At 41.1% G+C, this 15,811-nt stretch overlaps 1 protein-coding gene across 1 annotated transcript in view; it reads right to left on the bottom strand.

Annotated features, from left to right (window-relative positions):
• Window positions 1-1,442: 1,442 nt before the first annotated feature.
• Window positions 1,443-15,811, bottom strand: part of LOC308291954 (oxysterol-binding protein-related protein 2-like) — a 50,122-nt gene continuing 35,753 nt past the window's right edge. The window contains exons 7-14 of the mRNA XM_080734115.1: window positions 14,619-14,801; window positions 13,197-13,304; window positions 10,719-10,808; window positions 10,172-10,292; window positions 9,461-9,586; window positions 8,919-9,042; window positions 8,163-8,253; window positions 1,443-7,764 (exon numbers count right to left, since the gene is read on the bottom strand). Of these exons, the coding sequence (XP_080590241.1) occupies window positions 7,662-7,764; window positions 8,163-8,253; window positions 8,919-9,042; window positions 9,461-9,586; window positions 10,172-10,292; window positions 10,719-10,808; window positions 13,197-13,304; window positions 14,619-14,801 (946 nt within the window). The 3' untranslated portion in view covers window positions 1,443-7,661. The remainder of the gene's footprint in view (window positions 7,765-8,162; window positions 8,254-8,918; window positions 9,043-9,460; window positions 9,587-10,171; window positions 10,293-10,718; window positions 10,809-13,196; window positions 13,305-14,618; window positions 14,802-15,811) is intronic.

Raw genomic sequence — 15,811 nt, 5'->3', positions numbered from 1 at the left:
TTTTAAACATAGCTGTAGTAAGCAGCTGCCAAATTGTCCTTACCTTTTAGCGTGGGCACGCGCACGCATCGTGCACAATCTGTGCGCGACTCATCTAGTAGACGTGTAGACTCGGTGACAAGCTTTCGAATACAAAAAACCCCATTGAAAAAGACATATCCGTTGCCACGCTGTATCTCTGCTTATCAGCCAGTGTTTACATGAAAAAGCATTGAAAAAAGCCAACTGTGCGCTATGGTAACACGTGGACACGTTCGTGCACAAAACGCACGATATGTGCGGGGATCATAATCCAGGCGTGTAGAGACTGGATCAAAGTTTCCAAACGCAAAAATCCGATTGAAAAACGAACGTTCCATCGCCCAGTAGCTTCCACTTCTGTTACACAGTAAACCAATGGAGGCGGGACTATGGCCCAGGCTCAGACTGGATACGGAAAGCTGGATCCGGTCCAGACCGGAAATGACCGGATACAGTTAGGGGGGCGGGCCTAAAGAGCCAGAATCAGCGAAAATCTGCGCTAATACTTTTAATCCTTTCATAATGATTAAAGCTAATTAAACTTTGCGGGCTCTACGGGCATGGCAGCGCGGTACAGCGGGAAATCTACGGGCTCTACGGGGATCGCGAGGTATGAGTTAACCATGATAGATTCATTAAAAACACACATTATTTTTTCTGGTGACTCATAATACCCTCCTAATACGTGAGCAGACCGTGTTTTTTCAATAACTTTTTTCATTTATTTTTAATAATTCTTTGGGAAAATGGAAAACATTAAATACAATAATATTTTATTGAAAATAAATGAAAAAAGTTATTGAAAAAACACGGTCTGCTCACGTATTAGGAGGGTATTATGAGTCACCAGAAAAAATAATGTGTGTTTTTAATGAATCTATCATGGTTAAAATGGAGTTTGAAGTTACAATGGGTGTGTATGTGGAGAGGGCCTGGGCATGTTGGAGCTGGTAACATTTACATCAAATATCTAAATACTGAATGGAGCAAAACTGTTCAGGGTGTTCATACAAGCCTGATTAGACCTAAAAGTTTGTTTGAAAGTGTAATATCCCTTTAAGTATTATGTGAGGGGTCAAACTAGGTGTTTTTCACAATTCTGAATCCAATGCAAGCATTTGATTTGCATGAAAAACATTCCTTGGGGTAAAAATGGCACCCATAAAACCATGGTTTAGTGACGAGTCATCACTTTTCACAGTTTTGTGGGGGCCGTTTCTCGGAAAGGAATGTTCTGCGATGGCCCTATAGCCAAAGATTTTCCATATGGCATGTTCTGTGTGCATGTTCTTTCATAAAGTGCACGATCTTTGACTGCTTCTCTTTAATTGGTCAACCACATTTTATATACCGGTATAAGAAATATACAGATTTTGAAGAAAGAAAGGACAATCAAAAAACTGAAATTAGGATTTTATTAGTAGACTTTGTTTAACCCCCATTTCATTGAGCTAGCAAGCTGTCCATAGTACTGATAACTACCTCTTACCCCACCTCAAAATAAAACATTTTTTACAATGTTCTCAAAAAAAGAAAAAAGAAAAAAAGAAAAAAAGAAAACGGTTTAAATACTATAAAAATAAATCAATTGCACAAAATAATATGCCATTTCGCTTGTGATTACCTCTGTGCAACACTTGTACAGTTAAAAGAACATCAACAACATGATACAGTCCGAGACGGGGAAAAGGGTCAAATTGAACAAGACTGTTTTACAGAAATGAATTCTCAATTTAAAACCTTGTATTATTTTTGTTACAGCATGGTGCCGAATGGGTCAGGCCCTCTAGAGCAAGGTTTGTCCATATCTCTCTGTCTCTCTCTATATATGCATCTTTATATTCTCTGTCCCCACAAAGTAGACCAATCACAGCTCTGCTCAAGCTGCTACGCGCATGCAGCCAGGGGCGTCACAAGGGGGGTAAAAGTGGGACTGAGTTACTAGGGCCCAAGGTAGAGGGGCCTGGAATTATTTTATACTTTACCTATTGAAAAATAGCAGATATACAAGCTCACAGCGTGGCACCGAGTGCCGCACTGCAAGCTTGTAGATCTGCTATTTTTGAAAAGTTGTGAAAATCTTTGATTATATGTATTTTATAAGCGAACATTTGTAACTCAAATTTTGCTTCTGGGGGGTCCCTGGAACTAAATATGTTGAGATGGGGATCCGTGTCCAAATACATAATATTATTTTGGGGGTCCTTCACGTGAAAAAGTTTGAGCACCACTGACAAAAAACCTTAGAAGATTTGAAATATTCAAAGACTTGCACAAATGTTCAAGATTTTTCAAAAAGCGTGGCACTCGGTGCCGCGCTGCAAGCTTGTAGATCTGGTATTTAGCTAATATCTGCTATTTTTCAATAGTTAAAGTACCCAGGGCCTAGAATTTGGTGCGACACCCTGCATGCAGCTAACCACACAGCCCAGCACACACTGCTACATGAAACACAGCCCTACTCACACTGCTACATGCATACAGCGAGTCACAAAGCCAAGCTCTGTAGGCAACTTTAGCACACAAAGCTCACGTTAGCACATCACCGATGTGTAGGCAATGTTCAAGGTATATGCATATCACTTGTAGTGTAGTCGAATGCAAAGGGATGTAGCAAAGCAGTTCTCCCACTATAGTAAGTCTGAAGACATTTTACAATTTACATTTTAAAGATGTAGGCTATTATATATGTAGGGGTATTCAAGCCAAGTAAGCCAGATAAATGCAAATTGTTTGAATTAAATTGTATTTTCCTTGTAACTGGTGAGACAGAGATAGGTATAACCTTTGCATCCATATTTGAATATATCTACAAGCAGTGTTAGTGTGTAGTTTTTCCCATGTTTTCTGTATAGAAATTAAAAAGAAGGGCATGAAAAACGACTCTTATCAGACAGCCATAGTGGATTCTAGTCTCACGTTTCACAATGTTTAGCAGCCTTCGTTTAGAATAAAAAAGACTGGCAGCACATAGCTCGGCCATCTGCATCACAGCGGAATGATTTCCAGACATAAAATATGCTTTATATCTGATGCACATTTCAGCTGAGCCCCCTGAAGACAATTCTCCTTGACAGAGTTCAATTGTTAGGAATAAAGTATCTGGATTAATTAGTAAACAACAAAAAACATTTGACAAATGATCTTTCATAAAACCTAAAACATGTTAAATAATAAAACATTGGAGAAGGAAGTAGTTTACCTGCACCCAGGCACTAAACTGGACATGGGAATAATGTAAAAGAAGAAGAAACATACAATTATGTTGAAGACGCGGTGATGCAAGGCTAGACGTGTCACCACCAGTTACTTCCAATTCCATCCTAACTGCAAACCTCCAGAATAAACTGAGCAAAATAAAAAAAGAGGAGAAAGTCACAGAGTGGAAAGGGGAATGGAGGACGGGGATTTTTCAGTCAGATTCAAGTACAAAATTTGTCAATTTTACTCTTTAGGCATTTTCTCTGTTCAGCGAAACTTGAAAAAGAACACAACTCAAACGGACACAATAATGAATGTGGGACAGTTAGCGTGTTATACAGTAAACAGCCCATATAGCATATACACACACAAGTACTTGTCTTGCTGGTTGGGAGGGGAGGATAACTTAAGTATTTATATTTTGTCAGATATTGAGCATTAGTGGCAGGTTGCATAGATTGTTAATGAATGCGTTATTCTGAAAATACGTTATAGGACCTAAACGCACTGGAGGCAATGCGACCATTTAGAATTTCACCTTAAAGAGAGCATGTTTTTATTATTTTGACCAATTTCCTTTAAATATCCTGAAGGTACGCTGCTGCCTCAGTTAGCACACATACTACATGGATTTGGCCCAAATCATGACACCATGGGCGAGACCCAAGACGAAAAATAGTATGCTTTTTCATTTTGACAACAGCTCTCTTTGAAGCTAGACAATGAAAAGCGACTCTCCCCAGTGCTAATAGGTCTGCAGTTAACGAGAGCATGGTGTAGATGGGGATTGGGGACTGAAGACATCAGTGGCTGCGTGCATTCACAATAGCAGAAAAAAGCCTGACCTTTTTAACTATTCATCATCCAGGTCTCATTTTCTCTTGGATTTCTTTGAACATTCATTGCATTTTCCCCTCTTATTCTTCCATGTGTTTTAAACAGACATTAGAACATCAAATGAGACCTGCGCTACGGAGTAAAAACATCAGCACCTTTTTACCAAGCTTAACTACAATGAGACCACATTTATATCTTGTGTTACAATCCCAATGTACATACAGTATACTATGTAGTATGTATGTAGCTAGATACCATCGAGATGATGGTGAAAATATATCCAATTGGAATTAAAATCTGACTCAATAGAAGTACTGTATGAATATTGTTTCCAGACTTCATCCATGGTCAGGTGGGTCCAGGAAAACACATCCTTATCTGTACATGTATATTTCCATTAATGTTAAAATGTCATAATGCATTGATCTTATCTAGACAACTTCTGTGTTGATCTTAATAACCACATTCGGACTGAAATACCAGATATAAATGGGATTCAGGCTGCACGGGTCCAACGAGGCCCAATGGAAATGTGAAAATACAGAGAATCTACCACGTAACAAGGTTATTGTACCGAGCATAGTATAGCGAAAAGTCCATCTAGAGCTAATATAGCCAGTAGCATTAGTAGCAGTAAGCTAGTGAATGTGCCTGTGACCATGTGGAGGAATGACTGTACTATGAAGAGCATACTGTACACCAGAGGGTAGCATGGGTCCTCCAGGACCCGTGCTACCTTCTAGTGTACACAATATGATGTCTCAATAGGGAATAAAGGGCTGCTACTGTAAGCATGAAGAGTTAACTTCCAAAATGGTGTATCTGATGAACATACAGGATCCAGGTTGTACAAGTAATTTAACAACCAAAGACACAGATTACCTTCTATAAAACATACCATACATTTGTTTGTTTTATTTTATTATTTTTAAATATAATCTCAGTATCACTTTTTTTATTTTCTTTATAGTGGATCTCATTTTGGAATAAAACTCTTCTCATGATGGGTCTATTTTTTGTTAACATGTACAATCAGTCCATGTAAGAAAAAGGCAACATGTCACTAAACCTAGTTAATTCAATAAGTTCTAAAACTAATTTTGAATTCCATTCTCGAATGAATTCTCAATGAGTTCATAATTCCACTCAGATGTTGGACAGGAAAAGACCTAACATAGAATGTTACATTATTTTACACTGACATGGATAATGCATTTTAGTCATGCTATAGTGATAGTAACAATGTTAAATGCAAATCTTGAAGGAATTCACATTCTTAGGTATTGATTTTCATTCAGACAGTGAAATAACTCTCTCCCCCTCTCACACATCCATCATCAAGTTAAAATGAACGTAGTTAATATGGCTTTAAGGTTCTGTACACATTTCTACAGACATTCACACAGTGGGCTTGCAGTGCGTGAGTGAGTATGTAAGACTATAAAGACCACATACATGAGCACACACCAGTTAATTATTACTTTCAGTTGATTATTGTTATTAATAGCAATTAGCCTTCTTTTATCAATAAAGGCCATAATAAAAAAAAGCTTACTCTACATGAGTGAATCCACTAGAACAGAACTCATTCTGTTTTTGTTTTATTAATATACTTAACTCAACTTAACTCAGCAGTTAGCTGTGCAGCAGAAGCAGCAAACAGCCAATAGGATCTGTCTCAGCTTTCCAGAAGGTGGAATACACGTTCGCCATAGCTTCATTTGATTGGCTTGGCAGCAGATTGAACCCGGGAACACATAGGACATCTTCATATGTGTTTCTGGTTCAAATCTGCTGCCGAATCAATGAAGCAAAGGTTATGGGGGAATGTCACTTGGCCTGGGACCCACTTGGGTTCATAAGATTACCTCTTGTGGCCCATCACATGACAAGTGTAAAAGTATGTTTTAAGATGCCAGGGCCCCAAGAGATATAATTTGTCATCTGGGTCCCAAGGAGGAAAGTTGCAACAAGCCCTGACTTAGTGAATTCACATTTAATAGGAATAAGCAAAAGGGTATTATTTAATATACATTAGCCTTGGGATGATTAAAATACTAGCTATTCTTATGTTACAAGCAATGTATAGTAGTTAATGTTAGAATAAGGTTGACAGAAGGTTTTGAAGGTGCAAAAGGTGAGTGACCTAGCATGGGACATATACACTATTGTATTAGAGTTCAAGTCATCTGCAGACTTCCCCTCTCTTCTACTGCTTAAACAAACCAGTTGCTTTTGGTCGCACCACCAAATATAATTCCAGTACTGCTTCTATTTGAGCTTCATTGCTTTTGTAGTAGTTGTATTGACCTTGTTCAATGGATAAACCTTGTGGAGAAGTACAACGACATGGGCAATATCTCGAGCAAATGCAGAGAAGTGAATTTCTCCATCTGATGATAGAATTGATTTTCGATTGTGTGTGAATTTTACAATTTATAGTCCCCAAAAGGAAAACAAAAAGCATCTTGTGATCTACATTCAGTCAAAGGACCATTCACATTCCTGACTTAATCACTGACTGTCAAGTGTATCCATGTCTGTCTGTTCACGACAGGGATTTCTTGCCTGGTTCCAACCTTATTAATCACTTACTGTATGTATAGATTGGCTTTGCTAGTAGTTGTTTGGACTCATATCCACTTATTATGTTACCAGGTGAAGTAAGTGATTCAACGTGCTTGGCAGGTTCTTCCTCTGAGTAGTGATTTTGAATGAATTACATTAAACATTCTGATTGGACAAGCCAACCTCCTGGACACTGTGTGTGTGTGTGTGTGTGTGTATACAGAAACGTGTGTCTGTACGTAGTCTTGTGTTTACATGAACTCCTCTACTGTGACAGAACAAGAGGAATATTGGGCTGTCAATGTAGCAGGTTTTAGTCGAGGAAAGGATGCCAACAGCCCCCAGCCACCCAAAGATGGCTAGTCCACACCCCCTGGCTCACTTTATCAACAAGCAAATATGAGCAAACTCCTTTGTGAGTGTCTAACCAGTAACCAGGCAAGAATAAGGTTAGAGGTGGGGGAGGGTGATGGAATGTTATTGTGCTTCTAAGCAATGCAAAAAGACATGAGGAAAGATGACAATGTATGGGTTGTGCATGTAATGTATGTGGGTGTATGTTTGTGTGGGACTTTCCATTGGCCATTAGGCGATGAAAATCACGTTGATGAAGGCGAAGGCTATCAGGCTGATAACCAATGTTTGCTGTGGGATGAGGGCTACCACCATCTGGTAGAATGTCAGTAGAGGTTGCGGAAGAGGAGGATAAATGGGAGACGAAGGCTAGTGTAGTGTCAGTAGATCTCAGGCAGCTTGCTGTACTTCTACGATGATGACGGCATGGAAGAAGAGAGATGGGAAGTGGAAGACGCGAGTGTGGGAGTTGTATGCGTCTTATTTGTCCGTTGTTGTCAACTTGAATTACACAAGAGAAGATGCAGAGAATGGGCTAGTTAGGTTTCTCCCGCTCGTTCATGTTATACAAGTCATTGCCATTTGCAGAGGAGTAGAGGAAGATGGCTGACACCAAGGCCAGTTCAGATGCCGGGCTAACTGCAGTTTTACAGGTGAGGAAGAGGAGGGCTAGCAGGGTATCAGTAGATGTCAGGTAGGTCTGTGTAGTTCCTATCGAAGTAGCCCCCAGTGTAGAGCCAATCCTGGGTGCCGGTGAAGGGATTGGTACCAGACTGGAACCAACTGGACACACAGACAGACAGAAATACGGCAACAAATACAGAAACACACACGGAGACACACAAGGACTCAGTAAGGATTTCCAAACAATTGCGATCGGCTATTTTTTGGCAAAGACATTTGATAAATGAAAAAATACATATTTTATAAGTGCCTTTTACCAATTATAGAGGGTTTAAGTGGTACTGGAAATGCAGCTCGGCAAAGAAAAGGTGAAGTGATCCCAGTGCATGACGGAGGACGATATCGCGATAAATTAAATCGCCACGGTATGATTATCATGAGTGTTATTTATCACGATAAATGATAATATCACTTATCGTCCCATCCCTATAAGGACAGTGCTCTAGATAATCATTCAGTGAGACAATAATGTTGATCAGTGTGTGTGCATGCGTTACCTAGTGGCCCACTCCTCCTCGCCCTTGGCTCTGTCTTTCCTGGCAGCTCTCTGTTTCTCCTCCAGTCTTTCTTTCTCCATACTTGCTTCGTCTGCAAACACAACATTGTTTAACTTCAATATAAATAATAAAACAATAGCCAAGTTTCTTGTATGCAGCCTCATCTGAATCCCGACCAACAGCATTTTTATTGATTCTCATCATCACAAGTTCAAGGTGAAGGTATGCTGGACAAGAACTACCGCAGAAGTGTCTAACACGAAGTATAGTAACTAGAGGGCTACAGTAATTCCAGTAGACTGGACAACATGTAGCCGTGTAATTCTTGTACACTACGGTGAGATACAGTACGCTCGTCAGTAGTTATTTTCCAGGCTTTACCTTCTAGTGAGATGGATATAAAACCAGAGTGAGGTTCACATTGAACACTGTAATTCAATGCACTGTTATACCAATAGATGGCAGCGTTGTCTTTTCATTGCTTCCTAGGCTCATAGTTACATGTATTTTCACTATGCACACCACAGCAATGTCTAAACAATATTTTAATTTGTAGTTTAAAAAGGCAGGTGAAAGATCCCAAAGGTTAATCCCCTTAATATTCACTTTCGGTAGAGAGACAGACAAGAGGGAGAAACCGAGTGAGACAGGAAAGGGGAGGAGCAAGGAGGAGGAGGGGTGGGGGTATGACTCTCCTATTAAAGAGATATGTACATCATTGATGTAGAACAGAATAAAGAGTAAAAACTCAATTACCCATGTTGCCGTTCTCCATGGCTCTGATGTCAGGCCTGAGGCGGCAGTCTGTGGGGGACAGGATGGCCTCCATGCCAGGATCCATCTCATTTAGAGACATCGCAAAGTGGGTGAAATTATACATCTGCACAAAGGAGGAGAGAGCAGATTTAGTGTGTGTGTGTGTGTGTGTGTGTGTGTGTGTGTGTGTGTGTGTGTGTGTGTGTGTGTGTGTGTGTGTTCTGAGCTTGTAGATCTTCCATTTCCGCTAGTGTAATGTGTATGAACATTTTTCAATATGGAAACGATTTAGATGAATATGCAAAAATAATTGCAATTATCTCAAATACTTGTGAGTAGGCGATTATGTAATAATTATGAAAGGCCTAGTGTACAACGTGCAATTTGTTAGTGTGCCTGTCCGTCTGTGTTAATCTGTGCGTCTATCAGTGTGTGTGTGTGTGTGTGTGTGTGTGTGTGTGTGTGTGTGTGTGTGTGTGTGTGTGTGTGTGTGTGTGTGTGTGTGTGTGTGTGTGTGTGTGTGTGTGTGTGTGTTCTCCTACTGAAGCAGATTGTGCTGGTCTAGATGCTATCCTCCATAGCAGAGTACTCCCTGGTATGACAGACACTGTCTCCTGAACCTCTGGCATGTCATCTGCATCATCATTCTCCGCCCCCTCCGATTCCTCCTGAGAACATGCATATGCAGGCGCGCACACACACAACCACATAAGGTTTTCTTTTAACTTTAAATGTAGGTTACACACAGTTTACCTACTGTACACCTACTGTAGCAAATGCACACAGATACTGTATACAATAACACACATTCTGTATTACTATGCACGTTACACAATGCCGTTTCTTTCTACTTAGCATTACTACAGTATGTGTATCAGACACATAGAAGTAGACCTGCTACGCTGCAGCACAGCACTTGTAGAGCATCTAGACTAGAGCAACCATTTTACCTTTAATACACAGCATCCTACTGAGAAACAACAGGACGAGAGAATCACAAATCAGTAGGGGACCGGGGTACAACGCTTAATCGAAATAATTCATAATGAATTATATTAAAAAATAATTAATAAATTATCGATAACCGGTCGTACCGTGAAGCTACTACTTTTTTCTTTTTTTTACCATTAAATGAGACCATTACATTCTGGAACTGATTAAACATATTTTTTTAAATGTCATGTTTTAATTTTGAATCGTTTCTAAACTTGCCTTGGAACTAAATCACAGAAGTATATCTAGTAGAAGCTCACCTGTTTGTGCTTCCTGTTCTCTCCTTTCTTCTCTGTCTTTCTGTAGGTCTCGTAGACCTGAGGGTCCACGCTCCACATGCACTCTGTCCACTTCCCATAGATTACACACCGCTTCTTTTTACTGCACAGACACAGGGGACAGAATGAGCATTATTAGAACTTTTTAAAAATAATTATTTAAAAAATGTGTTTTCTGGCTTCCTTTTTTGGACAACACGATGGCTAAGGAATTTTCAAAGTGGATTTCAGGGACTATAGGTTCCTTTATGGGGGTCTAAATTGACCCTTACAAGTCTGTTTGACAGTGTACAAATGGAACCAAATGGACCCGTTAGGGTCCATTTGTACACTGTCAAAGTAAAGGGGAGAGCTTCACATTTCAAAGTTTGAGAACCACTGAGCTAGCTGACACATAACCCGGTCACAGGCCAGATAGGAACCCATGACATTGTGATTAGGTCTGTGCCTCTCTACGTACATGTCCTGGCTGAGACACCAGGATGCCAATGGAGTGGTTTGATGGCAGTGAGCTAGGGAAGAGACCTACCTCTTATCCTGGATGTAACCCTCCACTCTGTGCAGCTCCTTGCCAAACATCCCACATGGTTTGAAGCTCAACACACACTTGTCTCCAGTGCTGATCATAAGGGTAGACAGAGAAAAACATTTTTACATTTACTATTATTATTAATTATAATAATAATATTTTTTCTATACACAATACATACAAGAGTTCACAAGAAGGATTAAAATCCACAATGGAGAAATTAGTTCTAGTGTCTATGTGGTACTAACTGGTACTAAACAGTGCATTATGCATTGTTTTGGCTCAGGGGTGGAGTGGCCGGCAGGGAGGGCCAGATGGGAACCACAAGGTTCCCAGTTCGATCACGGGCTCCCCTTGAGTTAGTGTTGAAGTGTCCTTGAGCAAGACTCCGAAACCCTAATTGCTCCCGTGATGTGCAGGTTGGTGCATTGGCATGGTTTCCTCCACCATCTGTGTATGAATGTGTGTGAATGGGTGAATGTAAGGCGCAATCTATGTAAAGCGCTTGGGAGAAAAGGTGCTATATAAATGCACCAAATTACTGTACCATTTACCATAAGCCATCCCTGCTGACACAAAGCTTATTACTGTGTTTTCATTGTTAAACTAACAGATGGATGCAGGGAAGGATTCAAGGCAACAGTCCAGCAGGAGAATAATGGTGGTTGATCAGTAGCTCCCTGCCGTCACTGAGGAACTGTGAATCATGGGTGGGAATTGAGCCAAGAGGCTGCTTGTTCAGTAAACCTTGCCTGGATAAAACAGCAAAGAGGAACAATCCCCGTGCTTCTGTTTGCCCAAGGAGACAGGGGAAGTAAGGCAGTAGTATGCCATTAGGGTGGCCAGGAGTCTCAGTATAAACATAAGAGACATAAGAGTCAATAGAGACCGGAATGTAGGGCAGGTACGTGTGCACTGGAAATCAAGGGCAGAATCAGTTACAGCTCTTGGTTGACTGGTGGATTATGGCAGTGTGCCTCCAACAGCAAGTTGAAGTAGGGATTTGGATGGGATAGAAGGGAGGAATGTGTCTGTGTTGTCTTGTCGTACTGTATGTCTAAGTGCTGTGTTAATACACAAGTAATTGGCATGTTTCTGTACTTAAGACATAAAGACAAGTTCCAGTGTTTACCATTGTTGACCTGTAGTCTAATGTATTCTAACCATCTCAACTGTGTGGTTTCTATAGCAAGGAAAGGGCATTGGCTAGATGAGATAGCTATGCCTGCTCCTTCAAGCTAGGTGGGGTAGATTTGACTTTAAGATTAAAATTCATTCAGACAGGTTTGAAGGTTTAGCCAAAGATTACGAAACGTTTTCCCGATCTGCGTTGATGGCAAAGATTAATGATCTTTCACAACATGTTGGGTCAGTTTGTTTTAATGTACATGCTTTGTTGTCCAACGTGCTGAGTATTAGGTTGTTTGCACTGTGGTGAGGACAACTCCAGACTAAATAACATCTAGGCTCAAAGCATGGCAAACACTAGGCAAAAAATTCCCCTGTTGTACAGTTTCCTCAGTAGAACCCATCAGCCCTCATAGCACAGTGGAGCCCATAAGCCTATTGCTTTTACACGGATTGTTGTGGTCAAAAGTGTTTTTTTTTCTTCAATCTGTTATTAGTTGTCATTACACACACATCCATCATTGCCCCACACACACCATCACACTCTGCTAAACAAATGTTATGCTCTTATGTGTTTTGCCAAGTCCCACAAAAGACACATTGTGATTGGTCACTCAGTACAGTCACTTTGATTGGCAGTTGTGCTGAACGCTCATCCTAAAACATAATTTATGAGACTGTGGCAGCTTGTGTGGGACAAGAAAGGCTTGGATGTGTTTGTAATGACAACTAGTAACACATTCATGAAAAGATAAATCACTTTTGAGCGCACCAAATAGTGTAAAAGCAATAGGCTTATGGGCTCCACTCTATGCTACTAGTACTGTATGAGGGCTGCTGTGTTCTGCTGGGTAAACTGGACGACAGGTGCATTTCTGCCAAATAGACCCATTGGACAGTCATTTGAGATCAATATATGGAGGAAAACGAGCCTAGTTATTTAGTGCAGAGTTGTGTTGCATTTGTCATTCTATTGTATGCAATGTCATGAGTAGCCCTTTGGGACAAGGTGGCCAGACAGGTGACCTGGCCTAGTACAGTAGGTATTTAAAGGTTTGCCTCAGGGTTTTCTTTGTCTGAAGAAGAGCTTGGTGCTTGAAATGTCAGATTTGGTGGTAAATTAATTAATTATCCATGCAGTGTGTAATCCAGTGTCAGTGTGGACTATATTTTTCACATGTTCTTCTTTCCAGCACCTGGTCATTTATTGGTTTCTGTGTGTGCTTTTGTAAATGTTTTTGCATCATTTTGTTTTTGTACCATATGGTAATTATGTATAGACTATACAAGTCGTCAACTGTGATAGAAATAACTACAAAGTCACACAAAACACCCAGGGTTAGGGTTTACCTGTGGTTGACAATCTCCACTGTACCATACTGCTCAATCCAGAGTTTACCCAGGATGATGTTGTGGACACAGCAGTAAGGATTGCACCATGTATATGCCTCCTTGTGCCTACAGATTAGAGGAGTGGCAAGGAGAGGAGAAGACAGGAGAGGGTATTTATACACTCACAGAGGTAATAGATGAGGTCATTTTGCATCCCTACTCCCTAGGAGAGAGCAACCAACATAGATTTAAAAATAAGTAGTACGGCTCACTTGTCTTAACTTTTGACTTTTTTTGGTCAACGGCCCACTGACAATCAGGTATTAACTTAGTTAAATTAACACAGAATGTTTGTGAGAAACAGCAACCCAATGTTTTAACCAGTGTTAACTGAAGCAATCATGAAAAGATATTTCATGAACAAAAAATGACTTTGAATTCAATTGAAATAAAGATGAGCAACTGAGCAAGAGCAGAGTGCGGGATTTTTTGTTCATGAAATATCTTTTCATGATTGCTTCAGTGTTCAATGTCCAACGCACCTGCACCCGAATCCAGTGGATGTGCGAATACTTCCCTTACATAGATTATTAACCAGTGTTAAAACATTTAAATAACCAAGAAATGTTCTTGTTCAAACTGTTGTAAATGTAGTGATGTGCAGTATGATCACATTTCAAAACACACGGCAACAACAATTACATACTGATGAATCTTTACACTTTGAGAGCTGCAATCTGTATGTTTGCTGTCCTCTCCCAAAGGAGAGAGATATACAGCGGTTAACACCTGGCATTAGTATTGCACAGCCAGATGTTTCACAGCTCCGCCGACTCCATCTCAGAAACGTGAGTAGGCAGAGTAGGTGGAGCTCTCTGAAAGTCTGGCTATGCGAGACTAACCTGACATTTCAACCCTGGCCTCCAGCATGGGAGACCAAACATTAACACTCAACAAGAGTTGCCGCTTGACCAGAGAGATGTTGTGCTTATGACCTTCAGGCAGGGCTATAAACCTCCCTTCTCTTCCATTGAGAAATGTAGAACACCTTCTGGTTGACAGCAGGTGTTCTACATTTCTCAATGGAAGAGAAAGGAGGCCATCTCCAACCAATGCAGGTGTGCTTGTTACATTGTATAAACCATACTCTACCATACAGATTGGTTCAAATAAACTATCCATTAAGATGTTCCATTAAGTGTGTGTATCAACACTTAGATCCCGACCAATGCCAGATGTTTAGGTCCGACACGGATCCCTATTTAGGAGAATCCTAGCCCACTGCAATGTTTTATTAAGTCCTCAAAAAGTGCTAAATCAATTCTAATCCATTTGAAAGAAAAAAATAGAAAAGATAAATGGCCAATCTACAAGCTAACAATTGTCAAATTGTAACGGAATGCAACCTCTCATACCAATCGCGTTCATTCTTGTACTCACTTGAGGAGCTCTAGTGTGATGGTGCCTTTAGGTTCCGCCTCCACACTCTTGCCCCAGAACTTGAGTTTGGGGTAGATGGAGCCGTGGAAGACAAAGTCCCCATCCAGGCTCTCTGCATGGAAGGCACTGACGGGGGGGTGGTGAGAGACCTGCTCTGAGACCAGCCTGAACCCCTGGTCCTCCCTGGAATGTTCAAATGACGCATGGAATTACTAGGAGGACAGCGGGATGGAGGCAGTGTGTGTGTGTGTGTGTGTGTGTGTGTGTGTGTGTGTGTGTGTGTGTGTGTGTGTGTGTGTGTGTGTGTGTGTGTGTGTGTGTGTGTGCACGGGCGTCACGCGGGGGGTAAAGTGGGACTGAGTTACTACGGCCCACGGTGGAGGGGCCTTAATTATTTTATACTTAAGCTATTGAAAAATAGCAGATATACAAGCTCACAATAGATCTGCTATTTTTGAAAAGTTGTGAAAATGTGTGCATATATGTTATTTTTTTTTTTTTTCTCTAAATTTTTATCCCACGATTTTTGTAACCCATTTTTTTCACCCGGTGCCAATTGCCTAAGCTGTGATCCTGGGCTCTACTCTCCCTCTGCCAACCTGGGGAGGGCCCCGAACTGAGCTCATGCTTCCTTCAATGCATGAGGAGTGAGCAGGCCGCTTCTTATCACCTGACAGGGGGAGCTTCCCCGGTTGGACGTAGCGCGTGGAAGGAACACGTTATTCCAACCAGTTCCATTCCCCTCCTTTAGGCGCCCCGGCTGGCCAGGGGGAGGCTTTATAGAGACCAGGATTACTGCATGTTTTTGTGAGGGTATCTACCCTAGGAGACACGGGGAGAACATGCAAACTCCACACAGAAAGGCCCTTTTGCCAACCCCACCTAGGGTGTGGGCACTGATGACGCGGAGGAGGGAACACGCCCCCAGCACCCACAGTGTCCCCCGGCGGGAATCGAACCCAGGACCTTCTAGCTGTGAGGCGACAGCACTACTGACTGCGCCACCGTGCCCCCCCATATATGTTATTTTTAAGTGAACATTTGTAACAAACTTTTTCAAAGTCTTTTCTTGACCTTTCTTAATTTTCTTGATTTTTCAAAAATAGCAGATCTACAAGCTCGCAGCGCGGCTTTTCAATAGTTAAAGCACAAAATAATGTGTTCCCAGTCTAAGTCCTTGTACCGAGGGCCCA

This window comes from Nannobrachium achirus, assembly GCF_963921795.1.
Source record: "Nannobrachium achirus genome assembly, chromosome: 9".
In the NCBI taxonomy this organism is placed as follows: Eukaryota; Metazoa; Chordata; class Actinopteri; order Myctophiformes; family Myctophidae; genus Nannobrachium; species Nannobrachium achirus.
The sequence above is the reverse complement of the archived record's forward strand: the minus strand, read 5'-3'. Positions and strand labels throughout refer to the sequence as shown.